This window comes from Carassius carassius, chromosome 5 (genome assembly GCF_963082965.1).
Source record: "Carassius carassius chromosome 5, fCarCar2.1, whole genome shotgun sequence".
NCBI lineage: Eukaryota > Metazoa > Chordata > Actinopteri > Cypriniformes > Cyprinidae > Carassius > Carassius carassius.
Window position 1 is genome coordinate 14,703,364 of NC_081759.1, and position 25,799 is coordinate 14,729,162.

At 37.2% G+C, this 25,799-nt stretch overlaps 1 protein-coding gene across 9 annotated transcripts in view; it reads right to left on the minus strand.

The window, feature by feature from the left end:
- LOC132140827 (acetyl-CoA carboxylase-like) overlaps positions 1-25,799 on the minus strand; it is a 74,665-nt gene that overhangs the window by 23,225 nt on the left and 25,641 nt on the right. For 2 of the 9 annotated variants that reach the window (XM_059549834.1, XM_059549832.1), the window contains exons 23-43: positions 22,415-22,539; positions 21,985-22,212; positions 20,820-20,909; positions 20,607-20,725; positions 17,549-17,572; positions 17,179-17,280; positions 15,766-15,909; positions 14,926-15,028; positions 12,886-12,993; positions 12,731-12,787; positions 12,495-12,539; positions 11,984-12,025; positions 10,421-10,636; positions 10,185-10,340; positions 9,881-10,105; positions 8,500-8,655; positions 7,129-7,275; positions 6,421-6,690; positions 6,223-6,320; positions 5,874-5,994; positions 4,099-4,209 (exon numbers count right to left, since the gene is read on the minus strand). In XM_059549834.1, coding sequence (XP_059405817.1) covers positions 4,099-4,209; positions 5,874-5,994; positions 6,223-6,320; positions 6,421-6,690; positions 7,129-7,275; positions 8,500-8,655; positions 9,881-10,105; positions 10,185-10,340; positions 10,421-10,636; positions 11,984-12,025; positions 12,495-12,539; positions 12,731-12,787; positions 12,886-12,993; positions 14,926-15,028; positions 15,766-15,909; positions 17,179-17,280; positions 17,549-17,572; positions 20,607-20,725; positions 20,820-20,909; positions 21,985-22,212; positions 22,415-22,539 — 2,687 coding nt within the window. The remainder of the gene's footprint in view (positions 1-4,098; positions 4,210-5,873; positions 5,995-6,222; positions 6,321-6,420; positions 6,691-7,128; positions 7,276-8,499; positions 8,656-9,880; positions 10,106-10,184; positions 10,341-10,420; positions 10,637-11,983; positions 12,026-12,494; positions 12,540-12,730; positions 12,788-12,885; positions 12,994-14,925; positions 15,029-15,765; positions 15,910-17,178; positions 17,281-17,548; positions 17,573-20,606; positions 20,726-20,819; positions 20,910-21,984; positions 22,213-22,414; positions 22,540-25,799) is intronic. The other 7 variants (XM_059549837.1, XM_059549835.1, XM_059549839.1 and 4 more) reach the window with 5 other exon arrangements.

Genomic DNA, 25,799 nt, shown 5'->3' on the forward strand with positions numbered 1-25,799 from the left:
CTACTGGTTTCGTCTGGCCAGAGGAGAACTGGCCCCCTGAGTGAGCCTGGTTTCTCCCAAGGTTTTTTCTCCATTCTGTCACGACAGAGTTTTGGTTCCTAGCCGCTGTCACCTCTGGCTTGCTTAGTTGGGGACACTTCATTTACAGCGATATTGTTGACTTGATTGCAAATGACTGCACAGATACTATTTAAACTGAACTGAATGATGACATCACTGAATTCAGTGATGAACTGCCTTAACTGTCATTTTGCATTATTGACAAACTGTTATCCTAATTAATGTTGTTCAGTTGATTTGACACAATTTTTTGTTAAAAGTGCTATATAAATAAAGGTGACTTGATGTCACTAACGCTTCTTCTTACTTCTTACTTGAGGAAGTAACACAGAACTAGGAAGCATGGAGTGTGTGTTATGTTATGGAAATGTCAGTGCTAGTGGAGGTCCTGAGGCTGTGGATCAATACCATCACACAGGCAGTCAGCCCAGTGCTGGAGGCTGAGGAGACTGTGCTCTCCACCCAATGCTGTCAATGACCTGGGAAGAATGAAGAGGTCACCGAGTGGTCAGCGGGGGAGAGTAAGGGGTTATGCCTCGAGGACTACATCAATACTCAGATTTCACCTTCCTTTCTCTATTCACACACTGATTGAAGAATCACATACAATGATTCAATAGAGTGATGTACCGTATTTTCCTCACTATAAGGCGCACTTAAAAGCCTTTCATTTTCTCAACAAACGACAGTGCGCTTTATAATCCGGAGTGCCTTATATATAGATCAAGGCGCTCTGTCAAAATGTTGACATTCCCTTTAGCACAGCTCTATCTAGTGGATGCATAACGCAAACCCAGTCAAACGTTTGACTGCAGTATCTTCTATTCTATGCGCCTTATAATCCGGTGCGCCCTATATATGAAAACAGTCCTAAAATAGGCCATTCATTGAAGGTGCGCCTTATAATCCGGTGCGCCTTATCACGGGCGTTGGACTGGGGGTAAAACCAGTACTGATTACCAGGGCCCCAAAGGAAGAGAGACCCTTGAAAAGTATATATATATTTGAGTGATGTATATTGGAATATATTGGATGTATACTAGAATATATATTTTCAATGGGGGGGGGGGGGGGCATTAGGACTGCCTATGCATAGGGCCCTGGATCTTGTACAGCACCCCTGCGCCTTATACTGAGGAAAATACGGTAATTTTTTGTGGCATTGTAAACTATACACAGTTTAAATACTGTAAAGCATTTCTGTTTGTTTGAACTCCTTGACAACTTCTGGTTCAAGCAATTCTATGAGTTTGAAATGAGACCAACTTTTGGGCTGAATGGCATATGGCAGTGGTGTCAAATCATGTCCGTGAAGGGTCAAGGTCCTGCTTAGTTTAGCTACAATCTCAGATAAACAAACCTGAAGTCTTCAGGATTACAGCCAACTTCTAGTGAGGTTTGCCGGGGCAAGTAAGAGTTAAACTCTGCAAGATGTCTTGAACAAATGCAATATTTGAGATCCTTTGAATATAGGAAGAGTGACTAGGAAACAGTTTTAAAAATGGTCATTGTTTTTGCAATTTTGTTTGGTGCCACTGATGGCGCAGACATTCACGACTCAGCTCTTATAAATTCTGCTTGCCCAATAAGAAAACTGAATATGCTGTTTCAAAAGTAAACTTTTTACACAACTGGCTATTACTTACCTCTTCCAGAAAATCCAACGCCAACATAACACTCAAGTTCACTAAATTTATGGCTATATACCAGAGATTTGAATTTCGTTTCTTGTCCTCCAGACCTCTTGAGACCACATACATGGTTTTGGGTCATGGTCATTACTCTTGGAGAGCTTTCACACAAGGTACATTTTCTGCATTGAGTGCGATCTGAATCAGAGTGCAATTGCTCCTGGAACCCCTCACAGTTTAGGTTTTAGACTCGCTTGACTTTATCGAACCCCAGTGCATTAATCATTTATCTGGCTATTTTATCTTGGGACGTAACAATCACCACAAGCTAACATTATACAGAACATAACGTAAGCCAATGTGTTTTTGTTTTAGACAGTTCCTTTGCAACAAAACTCAGACCACCTCCTATAGATTGTTTTGTGGTTCTGTACCACAAGGAGCTCCCCAATCCTCAAGACAGCTTTCATATTACCAATTTTTCAGTTTAAACCATATTGTTTCAAACTAAACATATAGTTCGACAGCTCGGTTTATGGTCTTAGGCAAGACTGCAGTCTGTACCACATGTGATAATTACCTCATCCATTTCAGAGAATGTACAAAAACTGCGTGACTCTGAAAGGCAACATAGACATTTTAGCCATTAAGTTCACTAAAATCATTAGCCCGGTCCTTGAATCAACTACTTAAACTTTAACCTTTTTTCAGGGTTAGTCTTGGTTTGGACCTGATATACAGGAGGTCTAGTTCTGGTATGTACAGTACATGGGGTGCAGGGAATATAGTTTTTTGTCTAGGCCTTGACTCTAGCTCCAGTTTTTATGTCTGGTAAGTCCCTTTTGTTCTAGTGGTTAATGAAAGTCTGAACACTTTCATATCACAAGTAACACTATCACAGGTACACATGCACAAAAAACACTCTAAACTTTGAGACTGACACCTTTGTAACCATCATAATCACTTACAGACCTGACGTGTTCTGAGACCTGTGCGGTAATGATGGGTATTTGTAAATGTGCCGATCACGGTTCTGCTCTAATTAACACAGTAATGGGACTGTAAAGAACATTTTCAGATGGAGATAGATGGGGCGTTCCTGCAGTTTCAGAGAGGACAAAGAGATACTGGCTATGACACATTACCATGACTGAAATAGCTGAATACCGTTTTTCTGTCCACACCAGACATTTAAGAACAATTAAAGGATATTGTTCTGAATAAGAACTGTTTCTCGGTTGCCAACCCTAATCTAGAATGCTGCACAGAGTGATGGGAGACAGGCAGAGCAATACAGGGATATCTGTAGCAGTAGAAATGCTCATTCTGTTCTCAGAGGAATGATATGGGTGCCCCTCCCCGGTCTCTGCCCCAGGCATCAGCCTATTTCTATGCAAATAACAACTTCACGCTTCTCTTTCTATTATTCCTGCAGGAGCTGCAGCATCATGATGGGAGACAGACAGAGAGACGTGGGGGGATGGCAGTCACTGAGAGGTGAATTATAAACCTGCAGAAACACACTTTTTAAAATATTTTAGCAGATGATTTTCCATTGACTTCTATTGTCTTTTTCATACCATCAGTTTTAATACCATCCCTGTTTGTAGCAAGTATTTGTATTTTTTATTTAATTTATGTTCCCAATGAAGCACATGTGGTGCCTTTGCTTACTGTTTATGCTTGAACATCACAAGACCCAACTGCTTAAATTACATAGTAATTGCCTGGAAACATTTTATAGCATGTGAACTTATACTACCCAGTACTTTCTTGAGCAATTTCATTATAAGGTAACTACATGGCTTAAGTTCATGCATAATATGTAGTTATTACTCAGTTATTGTAATTTCTACTTTATAAGTACATAGTATGGACACGTGGAACAGGACATTTTTTTTATATGAAATAAAGTCATATGGGTTTGTAATGATATGAGGGGTGAATAAATGATGAAAGAGTTGACATTTTTGGGTGAGCTGTTCCTTTAACATGTGCTTGATTGCACAGCCAACCACATCCAACCGCTGTCACCAGTAAAATAAAAAACTGGCGGATTCATAAAAGTCATCGTCGTAATTGCATGAATTAGGCATTAATTTATTTGAGTCATAGTTGAGTGCACACAAGGCTTTTGGAGTTCATGCTAACCTGTCACAATTCCTGCCTCGGACCAATCAAATTACTTCAAGCAATTTAAAGAGAGGCCAATTAAAATGCCCTTATCAGCAGAGTGAATAAGTAATTTATGCACAAATGCCATCTTTCATACCACCAACTAAACAACAGAGAAGAACTTTGAAAACATACAGATCATACAAGGTGAATTATAAAACTGCTTTGAGAAGGCACAGATGGCTTATGAATTCTAAAACTAGAAAACATGTAAATGGGTGCAGCTGCTGACCTTATTGAGAGCTCCAGCTCCAGTCAGGATGATGTGAGAGTTCTCCACCTGTATGGTTCTTTGGCCCAGTCTTACGAGATATGCTCCAATTCCAATGGCTCTGCATGTTACCTGAGGACCAGCAAACACAGACATTTAGAAACACTATAACATCTACAGCACAAAAGTTTGGGTAAGATTATATTCATTATTATTATTATTTTTTTTAAAGAGGTCTATTATGCTCACCGCAGCTGCATTTATTTGGTTCAAAATACAGTGAAAACAGTAATATTGCATATTCATATTGCAACATCATAAATGCCATTCATTATTTAGTCTACTTAGTGCTACTTTGCAGGAAAAACTAATAATATATACATAAAAAAAAAAAAAAAAATCTTGCTGACCTTAATCTTATCCTAGGCAATGCTTTACCAAATGTAATGCTTATGAGCTTTTGTGTAGGGATGCACCGGTTGACCGACCGGAATTGGAACCGGCCGTTTTTGCTTAAAATTTAAAGGTTTTGGTTCTTTTTTCGGCCGATTTTTCCAGAAGTTCGCACGCGTGCACAGACTACATTGTAATCGTTCGCTATGTCATTTGTGTGGAAGTATTTCAAAATCTGTGCGCAGGACACGGGCAGCCGTTCAGCGCTGGAAATGCAGAGCTTCATGTCGGAGGCACAGATAGCAGGAAGCGATCAGCCGTTGGTGTACTGGCGGACAAATAAGAGTCCCTTTCCTGCTCACTGAAGCTGCGCGAGTGTAGCCTACAGTTCTGGTCCGCACCCTGAACACGCGTAGACCGTGTAGAGATCATGTTCAGCTCAACTTCAAGTGTTGGATGAAAAACGAAACGGACTAAGCTGTGACAAAACTGAAATTATTTATTTGAATGGATTTTTTTGGAAAGATTATTTTTATTTTACCTTAAAATTACATAGACTTAATTTGATTTAAAAATCACCTGCTGTAGCACACTGAAAAAAAGGGTTTCATTCATCCAATTAAAAAATTTCAGGGCAATGATTCACATCTATATTTTTTTACTTGAGACAATAAGTTATTTATTTTTCATTGGCTCAAGTTAAAAAATATAGATGTAAATCATTACCCTCAATTTTTTTTAATTGGATGAATGAAACACTTTGCATCTTTGTTTTATTCGCACCAACATTATTTGATTTTAACATTTTGAAATAATGTATTTATATATCATACTTTTATTTAGTCTCACTGGTAAAGACCTTTTTTTTAAATTTAAAACCAAATTTAAAAACTAAAACAAATACTGAATGCTGATTAAGAAACATCTTATTGAATGTGTGTTGACTATGCAGTTATTGACTTAAATGAAAAGATTAACTGTAACCGTGTGAAATTAAAGGCTAGATCTATGTAGTTTCAACACAATTCAAAAACAAAAGCTAAATGCTGATGTTTTTACCATCTATGTTTGTATTGAATGTAGGCTACTTACTGTGCAGATACTGCTGTTAATTTCAGATGGTTACGGTTATTGTTTTCAATAGCCAAAAGCCAGTTTGGCCTATTAAATACCAAATAAACATCTTGTTTATGCACACTTTCCTTCTTTCTTTGTTGCTTAAAGATAAAGAAAAAATCGGTATCGGAATCGGCCAGTTTGCTTGTAAAAAATCGGTATCGGAATCGGCAATGAAAAATCATGATCGTGCATCCCTACTTTTGTGAATAGTGGAACTTTCCCAAATGTTTTGCTAAATCTTCGCCAGTTTTTAAAAAGTGTGTGTTTGTGTTCTGCTAGCGTACCAGGTTCATGGTGATGATATCCTCATACGCCAGTGAAGATTCACCCGCGATCATGCCAGAACCTCTCAAGTTCTCCACACCCAACCCCTCCTCTTTACCAATGATATCAGTGATCTTATACCTGCAAAGACACACATTAGAGGAGAATTAACATTAGAACAGAACAACAAAAAATGACCCTAATCAATGAGATCTTTTGAAATAAAACTTCAATGTACAATGTGAACCTTCAGAACTAAAAACCTCCTCCCGGTTCAACTTTTCACTGAAATTATTCAGCAAAGACCATTCTTAGACTTTTTTATTGTTAATGCTTTTATGTCTGTGTATGGGATAATATGTAATTCACCTGGATTCACCCTCGTCTTCCACATGTTCACAGTGGACTGAGTTCAGAGCAGACACCTTCTTATAGTCCTGAGGTGTGAGGTACAGGTACTTAAAGCCCTACCATTTAACAGGAAAACACTGTGATTACCACACAATTCCTGAAGAGAAAACACTACATCAATGATAACTGATCCCTTCCCCTGGAGCCACTTCAAACCTTGTACGGATCTGCTGGATCCTGCCAGGCCACATGGAACATATGTCTGATCTCCTCTGACAGGCCAATCCGGGCTCCGCTGTTGGCAGCGATATAGATTCTTGGGATGCCGCTTTCTCGTGCCATCTCTGAAGCCTGCTGGAACAGCACATCCTCCTGCGGCCCGAAGGAGCCAATCTTATGTGTGATGTCATTGCTGATCACAACAATCTCACGGCCGGCCGGGTACTCAGGGGTTCGGAGAGTCATCCGCCATGCTACCATGCCAATCTAGGGAATCATAAGTTAATTTTCTATCCACAATAAAGGTGTGATAACTAAATAAATGCTTGTAGATATTCACAAACCAACATTTAATAAACAAAGGGTGTACAAAATTTACTGCATGTGATCATTTGTTGAAAATGAGCAAGACATGCCATGCCACACATTAAGTTTGAGTTGCAGTTATTTTCTGTTTAAGTCAAGTCTCCTTTATAACTATAGTGCTTTATACATTACAGATTGTTTCAAAGCAGATTTACAGTGCTCAAAAATAAAACAATGATTCAGTGATGCAAACAGAATTTCATTCTCTGTAAAGCAACTCAAGGCAATAGTCATTATTCAGTTGAAATCAGTTCTTTGTTGATTCAGATTAGTTTAAGATAATCCATTTTTACAAAACATGGTTTTTAGCCAATATCATTAACATGGTGCAATCTAAACCTCATTTCCTCCAGGTAGGCGGTTCATTTGCACCAGCTGACCCTGAGAATCCAGAACCAGCTCTGTGAAGGTCAGCAATTCCGAAGGAAGAGGACACTTGGGTAAGTTGGCTTGGACTGCCATGGACTGCCATAGCTTCCTCAGAGCCTAGAGGAAAATGGAAAATGGAGAAAAAAAAAGAATAAACAAACGACTTGATAATCAGCTTTGTGTATTAAAATATACTCTACTGTTCAAAAGTATGGGGTCAGTATGATTTTTACATTTTTCGAAAAGTCTTTTATGCTCACTATTACTGCATTTACTTGATCAAAAATACAGTAATTTAAGTAAAAAAATGTTATTGTTATTAATTTTGAAAACAGTTGGGTTGCTTAATATTTTTCTGGAAAACCATGATGAATGTGAATGGATGAATAGAACGTTCAACAACATAGGTGCATTTCTAGTAAAGACATTTATCTTCTATTGCAATTTTCTTGGCCGGTTCCGATGTCCGAGTTTTTGGAAGTGTGACCTGCCGATACCGATTTTTGCAGATTCCGATTTTCTTTCTAAGAACTATAATTGACAGCATATACAAACAAAAATCTATGCAAATGTCAACGCAAAAATGATTTACATGAAATAAATGATTAAACATTACAGAGTTTTTCTCACTTAAACTCTCAAAATAAAGTGCACTGAGACTGGAGAGAGGAAGAAATGTATGAAACAAAACAAATGTCATTTTCCACTATGTTTATAAATGCTAATTTTTTTCACCTAACCTTATTAAATGTGGCATCTTTCACATTGTTTTCTTACTTATTTTCAATTAATTAAGTTAGAATAATGAGAAACTGAAGGAATGAGGAAATAGAACCTACTTCTGAAGTGGCATTAGATGCATTTACACAGGCAGTTTGATGAAACTGAGGTGCCATAAATGCATTTACACTGTAATTTACAAATTACAAAATTTCAGATGCATAAATAATTTTATAAGATTAAACTTCATTCTTACGCGAAAAAACATGTTTATATTGTGAGTGTGCACGTGGATGTGACGACATTGCCGGCGCCGCTGGCAATAAAAGGATCATCTCAGAATCGGCAAGACGTGAGACTGACTGGCCCGGATCGATGACGATGATCGATGCAAAAAATCGTCTGATTCTGATCACTGGCCGATCAATCGGTGCATCTCTAGTCTTTACATCAAAAGTGTTTCAACTGTCAATTTTGATCAATTTAACACAACTTTGCTGAATAAAAGTATTAATTTCTTAGAAATCATACTGACCATAAATATTTAAAATGTTAATATACATTGAAATGAAATTATAAGTTGAATCTCTTATATCTCTCGTGTCAGTTTGTGGACAATACCTGACGGAACATCTCTGGAAAGTCGTAGACATAGGTGGTACCGAGGCTCTGGGCCTGGAAGCGTTTGGACTGCAGGAGGTCTTTAGTGACATAAGGTGTGTTGATAAGCATGCCATGAAGAGGACCCTGCTTATCTCCATAAGCCTGGAACATGATCTGATATGAGAGAGAGACAGAGGACAAAAGAGTCACCAAGTCAAGCATAGGTAAAGAAACACAAATAACTATATATGTAAGTCTATCATTTTCACCATGTATACACAAACAGATAACAGTTGGCCAATGATATAAACACAAAACTGACAGTTGATGTTACAATAACAAAAGATCTGTCAAAAATTATTAATTCAACTCCATGAAATGCTTTTTTACATTCAGATAAAAAGTCACCATATCACTGACAAATGAAACTAAATGGTGACTAGCACAATGACAAATCACTCGACGCCAGTGTCTTAAAGAATATTAGTGCAACAACAAAATTGTACAGTGCCATTTATGTTTGGACACATGGGACAATTCATTTTTATCATGATAAATATAAACACCAAAATAATGCTGCTTATTAATCATAATTAGTAATAGCATAGATATATACAATACCATTCAAAATATTGGGTTTAGTAGGTTTTTTGAAGGAATTAACTGATCAACAGTGCTGACAAGAAATGGTTCTTGAGCACAAATTAATTTTAATTTTACCAATTTTAAGAATTGTAAGAATTCTAACAATTTTATAATTCATTTTAATTTGTAAAAATCTTTCACAATATTACTGTTTTAATATATTTTTTTTAATTAAATAAATGCTTCTTTCAAAAACAAACAAAAAAATTGACCAACCCCAAACTTTTGAACAGAAATGTATATATGAAACATTGTATATATACACATTAAATATTGTTTATGATTTAAAAATGTTGATCTAATAAATGACTGAGAGCAGACATACTGTGTATATTTTTCACATATTTATATATTTTACATATTACATAAATTTTTTCACATATTTTATATATATACAAATATCTAAAAAATAAATCCACATACTGGATGAAAGGGTTTCAAATTTGAAAAAGATAAAATATAAGAAAAAATATAAGATGTATTTTTTGGTCACTGCTTAATTTGCATAACTGCTATTTGTATTATTTCCTAGCTTTGACTTCACTAATTTTCAAAAATATGTAGAGTTATAATAATCAAATGTAAAGAATGTGTGTCCAAACTTTTCACTGATAGTGTGTTTGCTACTGATATAAAATTAACATATATTATTAACAAACAATGAGGGATGACAAAGTCATACTGAACTGTTGTTCAGTTTCAGCTGTCTGCATATAATATGTGTTTGTGTTAATGAGAGACACGTGAGCCCCACCTGTCGGTCTTTGTGCCCCACCTGTCCTGTACGGGAGTCTGTGACCTCCTTGTACAGGCTGATGTCCAGGTAGTAGCCACTCTCATTGGTCAGGAAGAGGCGGATGGGGATCTGTTTGCCAGTGGGTGTCAGTCGGATGTTAATCTTCAGCTCAGCCTGGAGCACACGGAGCTTCCAGAGACGACTCCCATAGCGCATGACCATGGAGCGCACAGATTCCTCAATCTAACGAGAACACAAGAGCTCAAAACGCACGCAGATATGTACCTTCCTGAAAGAAAAATCCATTGAAACTCATTAAAACCTTAGAAGGGTCCATGATGACGGTTGGGACAAAATTGAGGAAGATGTGATTGCAGTCGGTGCGCACTGTGGTGTTGTTGAAAGCCACTTCCAGCTCATCCATGGCCTCCAGCAGCAAACGTTCTGCCTCGTTGTGCAGGTACTCAAACGACGCTTCCTACACGGTAGGGAACCATAGTGTGTCACACATATAACAGAGTTTATGGATGCAAACACAGACCACAGAGATGATCCTACCTTGGTGACCAAGTCTGAGTGGCGGATGATGGCCCGCACAAAGAAGCGGTAATCTGTGACCTCAGTGCCCACTTCCACGCGGGCAGCTCCCAAGTACAGGTGCATCTTATGGTTGGCACAGGGGATGGCCGTCAGCGCAAAGTTACGCATGCGGTTGAGCTCCAGCTGGAAAGCCAAGGCAGGTTCCAAGTGCCTGTAGATACGGTCCTCCTCAAACTAGAAAAAAAACAAAAAACAAAAAGGACTGACTAAACTGACACACACTTCTTTGTCAGACAAAATTAAACAACTATGAAAATGAACTTGGTCGAAAGTGGTTTTAAAAAAATATTTATATTATATTATATTATATTTAGGTCAGTTAATTAAATCATGTGTCGAATAATTAACCTAATTAATCGCAAAATAAATTTGACTGAAAACACCCACAAAAGATTAAAGCTATTTTTGTGTTAAATGAGAAAGTATCAAGTAGACATTACACACTGTAGCAATAGAAATAAATATTTTATTGGAATCGACATACAATTTCAAGCCAAAGTTAAAGGGCCAGTGCATTAACTGTTAAAATATTTGAATATTGTTATTTTTCAAAAGGAATTAATGAAGTTAATGTGTTAAACTGTCATGGTTAGTGAAAATAAATAATATAATATAATTAGGGCTGTCAAATTTGTGTGCAAAATCTGTATACAAATGATTTTCATGTATCAAAATCAATACATTTTGTATTAAATGTTCTACTTTCATAAACAAGTAAAGTGAAAGGTACAAGTTACAAGGAAAGGTACAATAATCCACAAAAATTATTAGTGAATGAAACCCATTATCTTTCACAATACCATTTGTAGCTGCTTGTATAGCAGAAATGCAAAATGAAGCAAAGATAAAGGTATTTCCTCCACACTTACATTACTTAGCTAAGTATTAGTTTCTGCTGTGGTATTGAAATGATCTATTTCACTAACGTGGAAAAAAAAAAGACTCATAAATTTGTGTTAATACTGTCAATAATTGATAATTGAATAATAATTGCTTAAGGTTTTTGCCATAATCGAGCAACCCTGAAAAGTTTGATCATGAAATGGGTACATTTTTTCTAATAACAATAATAATAAGATTTAATAAAATAGAAAATGGAACAAAACTGCTCATTTTAAACTAAGAGAAAGTGAGTCTACAGAAGCAGAAAGTGCCCGTGAGCTATAATAGCAGGCTAGATTTAGTAAATGTAGGTAATCACAGCTGCTAATGGATGTCATCCCTCTCAAATGAGACAAATAATTAAAAAGTTCATTAATGTAATGAGCTTTGCTGGAACCATTTTAGCAAACTATCAGGGCTGAAGGAAGCCAGAGAAACGCCACTGATCATGATGGAGTGACTTCCACAGCAAAGACAAGAAATGGAGGAATATAACAGCTTTTTTCCCCCTACTCCTCATTTCCCCTTTGTATCTCCCCCCTAAACATAAAGCTGTTGATGAATTTAATGGACACTTAGGTGCAAAAGACTAACACTTTTAAATATGTCACTGGTAGTCTTTTGTAAAACACAACTCACCTTGCCTCGTGCTCGAAAAGTGAAAAATTTGGGGAATTCTCTCTGTGAAATATAGATTAAACATTAACCGTGAAATAGCATTGCATTCTGTACATGTCAATACCGGACCAATATTAAATGGTACAAATATCGTGTTCAACGTTACAGGACATTTACAGAACAGAACTTATAATTAAGTCTGTAACTTAATTAAGAGACCGTTTATAATGGCTCTGTTCCAAAACCTAGGAGTAAAAATGTTATAGTTATAAAACAAAATTTTTCCAATAATATTACATTTATGCAACTTAATTCATAAAAATAGAAATATATATTTAATTATATAAAACAAATAATACTAACCAGCATGATAGTCTACATAGAGTGTTTCAGCTCTACTTGTGTTTCAGTCACTTGTGAGGTCTATTTTTGGTTAAGATGCTTCCTAAGAAAGTAGCTGCCTACAGACAGTGAGGTACCTCGATAGGTTGTGAAGCAGAGCCAATGTCTCAGACATCCCACAACTACTTACATGGAACCTCTGGTCCACCTCACAGTTGACTTGCTTCCTGAAATCCTGTTAAGAATGGCGTCAAGAGCAAAAGGGGAAGAGGCACATGCAGTGGGCTTACCAGATTTGAGATCAGTTATTAAGAATTGCAGATATTCACATGAACATTTAATTGATTAAAAATTATTTTGTTGAAATTCAATTGAGAAGGAGTTAAAGAGCGGAAACATGCTCAAATGTCATTTTTAAAAGCATACCTTTTGAGCAACCAAAAAGGTAAGTCTTCGGATGCCGTGCTCAAATAGCAGAGATTTCTGTGGTAAAAATGATGCAAGTATAAAATAAATACACTAACAGTTAAACATTTTTTGTTCAAACCAATCATCATTTAGAGAACAGAGCTCTGTTTCACCTTAGACTGGGTAAACTCGCGGAACATGGCTGCTAGACCATCATCATCAATGTCACTGTCTGTCTTTATGGCCACATTAAGGATATGAATTGGCTCATCTTGAATGCTCTGTAGTAAATAAAACGAAATATAAACTATGCATGCATAGAAAACAATGATTTTCCAGATAATAGCTTTATTGCATCAAACATTAAAGGGCACCTATTATGCCCATTTTTACAAGATGTAGTATAAGTTTCAGGTGTCACCAGAATGTGTCTGTGAAGTTTCAGCTTAAAATACCTCACAGATGTTTTATTAAATCATTTTGAAAATGCCTATTTTGAATGAAAGCAGAAACAGGGTGTTTTCGAGCATGTCTCTTTAAATTGAAATGAGATGCTTTTTTTTCAGCCTCCTTTCCCAGAACAGGGCTGTGCCTTTACAGCTCATACCTGGGATACTCTAATTCAGTGGTTCTCTACCTTTTTTTTTTCCAGCGGGTCGCACTATGGTCCAGTGCAAGTCTCGCGGGCCACACGCATATAATTTACATATTACGTCACCAATACAAACCAACCGGATTTATAATATTATAGCCTAAATATTATGATATCTAATCTATTACATTCATTGAAATAAATAAATAATTCTTCTCCCCCTAAATAAAATCACCTGATGCTGTCGGGAGCTAACCAATTTTGTGAGATTCAGCTCGAAAGGAGTAACAGCACAAAGAAGTTGCGATTGTAAAGCCTGTGTTATACTTTCCGCATGAGCAATCCGGACGCTTACATGGCCAGCGCGGACGCAGACTTCAATTTATACTTCTGAATGCGCAGGCTGATGTTCGCTCTGCAACAAACATGTTAACAAACAATTGCCCACAATTATTGCACATCGCTGTCTTTATATTCATTTATTGACGGATTGCACAGGTTCGAGTAGCAATGAGCTTCTTCACACTGCCTGCACATGTGCAATTGTGCTTTTGAAGCCTACTGACCACGCGCACCTGTCCGCGCGGTCGTCTGCTCAGAGCCTCGGCACACACTCTCCGATGACGATTTTTATGGCATGCCTACCTAGCGGTCCATAGCGGACTCGCGGACGCAGAAAGTATAAGGAGGCTTTAAGATGCGTCTGTAAGACGCGCACGGGAGCATGACCCTGACGTGTTCATTCGCTAGCATTTTTCACATTTCTTTTTTTCTCCCTTAAAAACAAATTTGTCCATTCTGATGCTCAATTTTACCTTAACTAATGGCTGTTGATGACTATTTGAATTGAATTCTGCGCTTGTATGTGTTCGTTAAATGCATAATGTTATGTGAGTAGGTCTGCTCATGTCTGAAAATAATATATGAAAAACAAAATAATTTCACATAAAAACATTAGGATATAGCTTATATTTCATTAGTAGCCTAAATGTAAAAAATAAAATTAATTGTAAAACTGAAAGTTTTTTTTTATTTTATTTATTTATAATTTTTTTTTTATTCAGCATATGGCGGGCCGCATTTGAATTCATGACGGGCCACATGCGGCCCGCGGGTTGAGAACCACTGCTCTAATTAAAAACATCTGTTTTGAAGCACGCCCACAGAAAGCGCTGTCACACGAAATACGAGTACTAAACTAAATTCTCTTTCATGTCTTATTGCACTTAAACTGTCAAATACACACAAGTTTGTTAAAAACAAAAATGACAAAAACACAATTGGTTATGTCCGTGATAAACACGGCGGATTGTGTGTGACTCACTCGGGGCGGGTCTCTGATAATATGGCAGTGCCCCTCAACAGTCATGGACAGGGCTTGTAAAATGTGACATCACATTTTACAGATTCTGCGAACAGCTTGTTCTGACACACTGCTTATGATTTATGGGGATTCATTATAGGGTGTTTGCGTACACATTCTGCCAATACACTTTTGTTTAAATAACATGTAAAAGTGAATGTGCATAACAGGTGCCCTTCAATGTCTTAACTGAGTGTCTTAATTGAATGTAAATATTATTTTCCCTTTTTTGACTGGTTCAAAGAATAAATGGTTCACCTTATTGTCCTCCTCACCATACAGCACAGGGCTGCCCCCCTCAGGAAAGGTTGGAGTAGAGGGGGGTGAGTCTGAGAAACAGCTCAACACATCTTTAATGTTCCTGTGATAACAGTCACATTAGACACGCAGACAGCAAATGAATAAAAAATTTAAGAAAACTGCTATAACAGACAACAAATGCCATTCTCAACACGGCACATTTAAGGGTTAATTGTATTTCTGAATGACACAATGATCAGTGTGTTAGTGATCTAGATGGGATTTGATAGGTCTGCAGTTTCAGTATTAACGAAAACTGATAATTTAGAAAATTAATTACTGATATAGTTATACTAAAAAATATATAACATCGTAAATAGTGCCAGTGATTTTATTTACACTTTAGCATAATTACATAGTTATTGGTAAATGTTATTATTTTATAGCATATTATTAAAAACATTTTTATTTAAGTTTTTATGTCGAGATATGACAGCGGTGTTACACTTTAAAATGACACCTACTGGTGTGAATGAAACATCCCAGAACTAGGAGGTATGTAATAATAAGAGGTAACACAAATAAAGTAGTATTTGGCTGGTCATGTGATCTCCGTATGTCCCCAAGAGAGCATCCCACACTAATGTTGAACAAATCATCTAGCTTCAGAAAATCTTTCTGGCTTCTCTATTAATGTGAGTGTTTTAAATATTTTACAAAAATAATCTCAGTTTATTTGTGGATTAAACCCTCCGTGCAGATTGTGCAGAGTACAATCAGGGGCATTTAATAAGCAAATAAATAGGAATAATTTAGATTTCATGAACACCTTTCCAATTTCTATAGAGACACACTAACCTGGTGAACTCCTGGAAGGAGCGGAAGGAAACCATGGCACCCATACGCTGACAGGGCGGGGTGAAGGAGGTGTCCAGGAGCACATCGCTAACGCTGGCCACGTGGACCATCCCATAGTGGTTCAAGTTAGAGGAGAAGGACATTCTGAGAGAGCAACACAACCGCACAAATAAAATGAAAAGTTATTAATGCAGCTTCATATACCTAACCTCTCAAAAATGAGGAAGACCACCCCAGGAGAAAGATCAAATCATCACCATCACACATTGGCCTGGATCAGAGGAGTAAATCGAAGCAGCATCGCCTCCTAACAACTGAATGTGAATACATACTGACATGTAACATCTGAATGTTATAAAAGGGGCCAGTTGTCAGGAGGAAAGTAAACCAGTTGTTAAAGGAAAAAAAATATGACTGTATGAATTCACCCTTACAGTGAAGTTTAATTCACATTCATTTATTTAAATTTATGGTGGAGGTAAAGGTTAGTTAAGAATATTCCAGGTTAAACATAATCTAGCTGCGGCCTGCTGTTACCATAATTTTTGGTCACCCCTCCATTTGTAGCAACAAAAGAAATGGCTTCATCATGACACATTTTCATTGGAAGTTTATTAAGCATTTTGGTAAAACAGAGGTTCTTAAACGGGTTTGTGAAAAAGTTCAGCCTTCACAAAGTTAAGATAATAATGGAAAATGTTTAACAAAACCTAAGCTTTAGATGTAACATTTGATTACACTTTCTTTATGCTTTCTAAAATCAGAAATAGTGAAATTAACTGATCATTTTATTTTATTGACAGGACTACTTTTTAACTATGGAGCCATGCACACAAACTAAATTAAAAGGGAATAAACTAGTACAACATGATTCATCTAAGATGAGGGAACAAAATAAAAAGTTGTGGCTATTTTGAATTAGTCTGATTTAAATGGGAACCAGAAGACTGAATCCCGACTAGACGAGAGGAGGAGCTGGGGATTGAGGAGGGCAATTAGTTGTTGAGAAGTGATAGCTGCTAATAATACTAAAGGACCTTATATATGGATGCCTATCACAGCATCCAGGGCTGCACGAAAAATCGCAAGCAATATTTAATGCGCATATTGTCAGTAAAGCTGGTTCTGTAATCATTTTAAGTTGTGAAAATGATTTTAAGTTATATTTAACCCAGAATATTCCTTTAATAACACCCATAATTATAAAGCTTAATCAGCACATCAACCCGAAATGGTTAAAATTTCAGGAGGTGCCAAGTATACTGTTCAGTGTTAGTATTGATAGCAATCTCTTGCCCATTAAGACTAATTAAAAGAATCACACCTAGATATCATTTAGAAAATGTTGTATAGATTTTTCTTAACTGATTAAACCCTCTCTATGATTAAACCCTGTAGTCTGTCCTGCTCTACCTGTCCTCATTCTCAGCAGACTCACTAGCTGCCCCTGTGGCAGCACTAGCGTTAGCTGTGATATCTGGAAGTTTGTAGTCTTGAAGTGGGGCAGACAGTTTCCTGGGAGGACAATCACACCACACAAACAGCAGATTTAATTGCCACTACTATGTAGCTAATTCAAAACCAGTATGAAGTCTAAACAATTTCACTTGCATGCGCACACACAATGATATCGTTTCAGACAGGCCCAAACACATTTGTGTTGAGAGTGGTGAAATACAGAGTGATTATACTGACTACTATTTAAAATATAAGTGTTTGACCATACTGATTTTATATTCTAAGGCTAGATTTTGGTTTATGGAAGAGAGAATGTGTACTATACCTGTTTAGAGTGGGGATGTTCCCTCTGCAATCAAACAACATTGATTACTGATTGGTTAGTGTCAGGCATCAATGGGAGGGGTCAGTCAGACATTAGAAGTGTGCGGCCCTTTAACATATCTGACAGATCCAATCTAATTTCACTGTGCTTGATTTATGCGCATATTTACTTGGACCAGCAGATTTCTGCTAATAAGAAGTGCCTTAAAAGGCAACTGTATTGCATATGCACAAAGTTTAAAGGGATAGTTCATTTTCAAATTAAATTTTGGTATGTTTTAGCTTACCTCAAGGACATCCAAGATGTAGGTTTCTCTGTTTCCTCAGTATTTCCCATTTTGAAATTTTAGGTCCAACCGTTCTTGTCTGTGTCTCACATAATGGATGTCTATGGTCACCACCTCAAAGAGCATGCACAGAGGAGTCAAAATTAAACAATTCCCCATCTTAAGTACACATTGATCACCTAAGACACGAAACGAGCGGATTGTGTAAGAAAATGAACAGTATTTATATCGTTTTTACCTCTTGTACACAACCACGTCCAACTGATCTGAGTTCGCGAGTGCTTCCCGAAGTGACGTGCGCGCGCGCGCTCTTGCTTTAGTCTGCGCAAGCGCGGAAAGCGCCGGAAGCGATCTCTCGCGCGTGTACATCACTCATTGTTTACACTTACTGCCTATGGTTTACACAGATTTCGGAAGTATTACCTTTCACTGTGAAGATCTAAACATATTTAGACGTACAGGAAATTGCAATGGAAGACGAATTCAATATATCCATAGACAACGTTGAATTTTTTTCACAACCATATTTATTTGAAACAGAATACACAGACCAAGTACTCAGGAGCGATCCGCTGCAGCAGCACGTCTTCAAGCCTCAGAGACAGAGATCTCTTCAAAATTGGTGGTGTTTTAGTAGCAAGTGTTGTGAGATGCCAACAGAAGTGGAGAGCATATGTTGGAACAACTAACGTTACAAGATGACGACGAGGACATTGGCAGTATCACATCACACGCCTGCCTGACTGAAGATCCTGATTTTTCTCCGCTGTTGAGATGCAGCGTTTTGCACGTTGTGTTTAGTTTGCCACGTATAAACTGGAGGCGACGTCCAATGCCAGAGGGACCCAATGGCACGCTGTCAATAGAGTGAGTAATGTGTTGGGCTTTCTGCGCTTGCACAGACTAAAGCCAGAGAGCGCACGCACGTCACATCAGGAAGCACTCGCGAACTCATATCAGTTGGACGTGGTTGTGTACAAAAGGTAAAAAAGATATCAATACTGTTCGTTTTCTTACACAAACCGCTCGTTTCTTGTATTAGGTCATCAATGTGTACTTATGATGGGGAATTGTTTAATTTTGACTCCTCTGTGCATGCTTTTTGAGGTGGTGACCATAGACATCCATTATGTGAGTCACAGACAAGAATGGTTGGACCTAAAAATATCAAAATGGGAAATACTGAGGAAACAAAGAAACCTACATCTTGGATGTCCTTGAGGTAAGCTAAAACATATCAAAATTTAATTTGAGAGTGAACTATCCCTTTAATTTAATTATAAAAGTGTCTCAAATGAGGTCTCAAGTGATTATTTGGTCGGTGCATATCTGACTGTCTCTGATCATTTGAGGGCAAATCCCTATCAAGAACACATCCTGGTCAAATTTCACCCCCAAATCAAATGGAAGAAAACAATAAATTATATTTTGCTTTAAGAAAATGTAGGCTGTTTCAGGAGCTTTAAACCTTTTTTGCACGGTGACATTTTCTTTTCAATTTTTTAATCTGCTTAATTAAGCACATTTCCCTCTTTTCTCATTACTGCAACAACAGTTCGGAATAAATAGATACAAACTAATGAAAATAATTACATGTTATTATTAGAACAGGATTACTCTATTGTAGAGCATCTACAATATTGAGAATAATGTAAATTGCTTATAAGCTTAGAAGTAAAATTTACTGCATAATGAGAATTGGGAGGTGGGATTAATTATGGTACAATGCAAAAAAAAAAAAAAAAAAATCTTAAAAAGGTCCTAAAGTAAATTTTTAAAGCAAAAATAGGGGGGCACAATAAAATAAATAACCATTTACTATTTCAGTTTATTTTAAAATGCTATTTCAATTCTTTCAAAAGAATTTCTGCATTAAAGTCCAGTTAATTAAGTTAATACCAATACTAATAATTTAATAACACTTTAAATTGTAATATTTATTGATTTTAGGGCTTTAAGTTTGTGACCAGGTCATTGTTTTGTGAGATTCTTCCACTGAGAAACTAAGCCACACATTTCACAAATGACCGCCCCTCCCTCACATGCAACAATTCAGCTCTTGAAAAACTGCAGTAAATGCAGATCAAATCTCTTTCATGTACTTCAGCATAGTACAATGCATAAGCCACTCAGTTTACACAAATCAGAGGTAAAGCAGCTGTAAATGCTAGGAGCTGGGAGTATTGCAGGAAAAAAAAAGGTAATTTACAAGTTAATATAGCTAAATGCACAAAACAAAATGCTCTGCATGCATCAGAAGAGGCTACTCTGAATCAGTTCACATGCATGAATCAGCAGAGAGAAAAAAAAAAAAAAAAAGAGCAAGAAGTGCGAGCTGGTAGACAGCCAATCAGAACATTCACTAAGCATATCCTATTGGTCGCATTCTTTGGTTTGTCACCTGAAACACACGGATGTGACCAGCACAGATGAGAGACACCTTAAAGAAGAACTTTTTTTGGCCCTTTGATTCAGACCCTGTCACTTTCTACTCCTACTTGATACAAACCTTCTGATCACAGCAGACACTAAATCAGTGGACAGATTGTGCACAAATAGAGCATTTTAAAGGTGTGAGGGGAAATGGATTGTGGCACAGTGGAGGAGAATTTGTGTCGCAAACAACCAGAAGCTTTTATTTATGCAGAGAATTCAAACAAACATTTGCCCCAGTCAGCCCTGTCTTTTATAGTGTTTTGACATGCTCCTCCACAGTCCCAGCGAGGGGTGGGAGAGATGGGGGAAGCAGGGGTGCGGTACATCTTGAGGTACCTGTTGGGGTGGGATGTGGGCAGCATGAACTGGAACTCCACGATGCAGGTGTTGTCCTTCAGCTGATGGTGCTGGACGCTATTGAGTTCATAAGCGATATAAGCTCTACGGACATAAACCTGAGAAATGAGAGTGAGAATCATGTTCTTGATTCATAAAAAGACAAAAATAACACTTCATTTCTTGGATAAATGTAAAATGACACAGTCTTACCTCTAGAGCAGCCATCCGTACCACCTGATTACTATGGTAAAAGAAATTTGGCAGCACATCAAAAATGGATGTTTCAGACAGGATCAGTTTCTAGAAAAATAATTAAGAAAAGTGTCAATAACTTGACACCGAATGTTCTAGAGCAAAATATTACAATTTAAAAGGCAAAAAGCTAATTTCTATGCAACTAGATCAACTGAAACTTAAAATATACACTACAGTTCAAAAGTTAGGATTAAGAATTAACTTTATGTTTTTAAAATAAATTTCTTATGTTCGTCTTTAATGTTGTCCAGATTAAGTTCTTAGCAATGCATATTACTACTCAAAAATTAAGTTTTGATATTTACAGTAGGAAATTTACAAAATATCTTCATGGAACAATCTTAATATCCTAATGATTTTTGGCATTAAAGAAAAATCAATAATTTTGACATGTACATATTATTGTTGGCTATTGCTACAAATATACCCGTGCTAATTGTGACTGGTTTTGTGGTCCACGGTCACATATTTAAAAATGTATTCCTGTGATAAGTATAAATTCCTCCAGTGTTTAGTGTCATGTGATCTTTTTGTTTTAAGGATTCTTTGACAAATAGAAAGTTCAAAGGATCCGTATTTATTTGCTTGTTTAAACTGAAGTCATTTTTATTGTACATTTAATTCATTTGAATTCATCATATTATTATTAATCTAACTTGTAATGTTAAAAAGCTGTGTTACAGTACCTACATGGCTCGTTCATTTTATATATCCATAACAGTACATTACAAAACAATAGAATAAAGTGTAAAAAGTGTAAAGTTGGTTTTAAATAATTTAACAGTACTGAACTTATGAAAGTAGGTCTGGAGAAAAATGCATTCTGCATATCAGGGAATAATTAATCAGGAATAATTAATTAGCTCACACTGATGTAATTAATGTAACCATTTACATTTTTTCATTAAAAAAGACTATTAAAATAATTAGCAACTGCAATTTAGAAAATTCTGCCATTCTAATTCATTTACACATTTTTGTTAACATGGTCAATTCAATTCAAATTTCTCCTATGTAAATAAATGGGAGTCATTTAAAGTGTAAATTGTAAAAAAAGTGATGAAAGGCTGTCTAGCAGATGGCACTATAGAGCAGTCATCAGACATCCAGCATGTCCCACCTGCAGGTTTTCAATGCAGAACTGATGCCCGTACATATCGATGGCAGACAGGAAGATGGATTCCACCTGATTGTGTCGTAGCTCGTATGACGGAAGGTGTGAGGCAATGAGAACCTGGCGTGCCCGCAGCGCCACCTTGGCATTAGTAGTCTTGCTGAGCTGTGTGAGTTCTGTGAGTATTGCCATGAGCTCGTCTGTCAGAGTAGGGTCTCGTCCACACAGCTGATCCTACAGAGAAAAGTTAACATGAATGGACTGGAGTCGCAGACTAAATGTAAATATGCTTTATAACATCTTGACTGTTATTACATTGTGCAACTGCAATCTACAAGATGGCCAATTGTTTTTATATATATATATATATATATATATATATATATATATATATATATAATTCTTCTCTGTTTAAAAATTGTGACTGTGCACTCACAATCAACATGGTGACCATAGAGTTCTTCTTTGTGACTTGTGCATGAGAGAATATGTAGTTGAGCACATTAGCCATGTCCCCTTTGTTTTCCTCTCGTAGTGCAAATACACACTTTTCATAGTGACCTAGGAATAAAGCACAAGCACACATTCACACATGAATAGTACATTACTATTGGGTGTCTGGTGTCGCTGTTGGAGGCGGGTGTCGCTGTTGGACAGTGTTTTCTCTACTTCCTGTTGGCCTTCTGTAGCAAATTGTAGCTCCGTGTAGCTGTTTTTATTTTATTTTTTTCTCTAAAAAACAGAGAGTGATAGTAAGATAAAGATTCTAAAGGTGGTAAAATATAACTGAATTCACACCATATTTCTGATATTATCGATCAATCTTATCAGATTAACTTTGATCGTTCACTTTTATTTTATTTCCGTGAGTGCAGTACACCTGCAAAGCGTTAGCACTCGTTAACTTGTCATTAGCGTTTTCATTCGAACCTATCGCTGTTTTCTTTTCTCCTCTCCCTCGCTCCAGTTTTTCACAAGTTCATCAAACAACCGCAGTAAGAATTTTCATCAAGCACGGTGATTAATGGCTTCTCCTATCATTGTTTCTTGCACCTCTTGCCACATGTACAGTTTATCTATCTCTGTCGCTGATGAGGGATTCACATGTGATAAATGTAGGGAAATAGTTAGGCTGACAGAGAAGATTTCAGAATTAGAGACACGCATCCAAACTTTAATTGAGGACAGTAAAAATGTTAGGGCTCTAGATACGGCTTTGGATGCGTCTAGCTCAGGGATTCCTGTACATTGTTCGGTTCCGGAAACAGACCCCTGCAGCAGGGCAACTGGGTGACGGTGAGGCAGCGTAGTCGTGGGTCAAAACACCGCTCTTCTGTTCCGATCAAAACATTAAGCAGGTTCTCCCCACTCAGTGATGCACCCACTGAGAAACCTGATGAAAGTGCTCTAGTTATTGGTGATTCTATTGTACGGAACGTGAATATAGAGACATCAGCCACCATAGTCAAATGTTTACCGGGAGCCAGAGCGCCTGACATCTTGGCAAATTTAAAAGTGCTGGCTAATGCTAAACGTAAATACAGTAAGATTGTTATTCATGCCGGCGCTTAATGATGTTCGACTTCGCCAGTCGGAGATCACTAAAAATAACATTAAAGAGGTGTGTGAACTTGCAAGCACGATGTCAGACACTGTAATATGCTCTGATCCCCTCCCTACTTACCGTGGTGATGAGATGCATAGCAGATTGTCATCACTCAATGGCTGGATGTCTAAGTGGTGCCCACAGAATAACATAGGTTTCATAGACAATTGGACGAGCTTTTGGGGCAGACCTGACCTGTTTAAAAGAGATGGTCTTCATCCCTCCTGGGGTGGCGCCACTCTTCTCTCTAGAAATATGGCAAATAGTCTTAGTGTTTATACTTGACTAACTGGGGCCCAGGTCAGGAAGCAGACAGACTGGCTAAACCGACCGTCTGCTAGCTGCCTCCCGTCACAGAGGTCAGTTAATTCTCAGCACATAGAGACTCTTTCACCTAGATATCACACTATAGAGACTGTGTCTGTTCCCCGAACTAGAAAATACAAAAAACGTCCAAACCAAGTTAAGATTAACAATTTAATTGAGGTTCAACAAATAAAAAACAGAAGCAATATGGATAAACAAATGATAAAGCTTGGCTTATTGAATATCAGATCCCTTTCTACGAAAACACTTTTTGTAAATAATATGATCACTGATAATATAGATGTACTCTGTTTGACAGAAACCTGGCTAAAACCTGATGATTACATTATTTTAAATGAGTCCACCCCCCAAGATTACTGTTATAAACATGAGCCCCGTCTAAAAGGCAAAGGTGGAGGTGTTGCTTCAATTTATAACAACGTTTTCAGGATTTCTCAGAGGGCAGGCTACAAGTATAACTTGTTTGAAGTAATGGTACTTCATATAACATTATCCAAAGAAACAAATGTTAATGATAAATCCCCTGTTATGTTTGTACTGGCTACTGTATACAGGCCACAGGGGGGCCATACAGACTTTATTAAAGAGTTTGGTGACTTTACATCCGAGTTAGTTCTGGCTGCAGATAAAGTTTTAATAGTTGGTGATTTTAATATCCATGTTGATAATGAAAACGATGCATTGGGATCAGCATTTATAGACATTCTGAACTCTATTGGTGTTAGACAACACGTTTCAGGACCTACTCATTGTCGAAATCATACTCTAGATTTAATACTGTCACATGGAATTGATGTTGATGGTGTTGAAATTATTCAGCCAAGTGATGATATCTCAGATCATTATTTAGTTCTTTGCAAAATTCATATAGCCAAAATTGTAAATTCTACTTCTTGTTACAAGTATGGAAGAACCATCACTTCTAACACAAAAGACTGCTTTTTAAGTTATCTTCCTGATGTATCCAAATTCCTTAGCATATCCAAAACCTCAGAACAACTTGATGATGTAACAGAAACTATGGACTCTCTCTTTTCTAGCACTTTAAATAAAGTTGCTCCTTAACACTTAAGGAAGGTTAAGGAAAACCGTTTGACACCATGGTATAATGAGCATACTCGCACCCTAAAGAGAGCAGCCCGAAAAATGAAGCGCAGCTGGAGGAAAACAAAACTAGAGGTATTTCGTATTGCTTGGCGGGAAAGTAACATATCCTACAGAAAAGCATTAAAAACTGCTAGATCCGATTACTTTTCTTCTCTTTTAGAAGAAAACAAACATAACCCCAGGTATTTATTCAATACAGTGGCTAAATTAACGAAAAATAAAGCCTCAACAAGTGTTGACATTTCCCAACACCACAGCAGTAATGACTTTATGAACTACTTTACTTCTAAAATCGATACTATTAGAGATAAAATTGCAACCATTCAGTCGTCAGCTACAGTATCGCATCAGACAGTGCACTATAGACCCCCTGAGGAACAGTTCCACTCATTCTCTACCATAGGAGAGGAAGAATTGTATAAACTTGTTAAATCATCTAAACCAACAACATGTATGTTAGACCCTATACCATCTAAGCTCCTGAAAGAGGTGCTTCCAGAAGTCATAGATCCTCTTCTGACTATTATTAATTCCTCATTGTCATTAGGACATGTTCCCAAAACCTTCAAACTGGCTGTTATTAAGCCTCTCATCAAAAAACCACAACTTGACCCCAAAGAACTAGTTAATTATAGACCAATCTCGAATCTCCCTTTTCTGTCCAAGATACTAGAAAAGGTGGTATCCTCACAATTATATTCCTTCTTAGAGAAAAATGGTATATGTGAGGTTTTCCAGTCAGGATTTAGACCGTATCATAGTACTGAGACTGCTCTTCTTA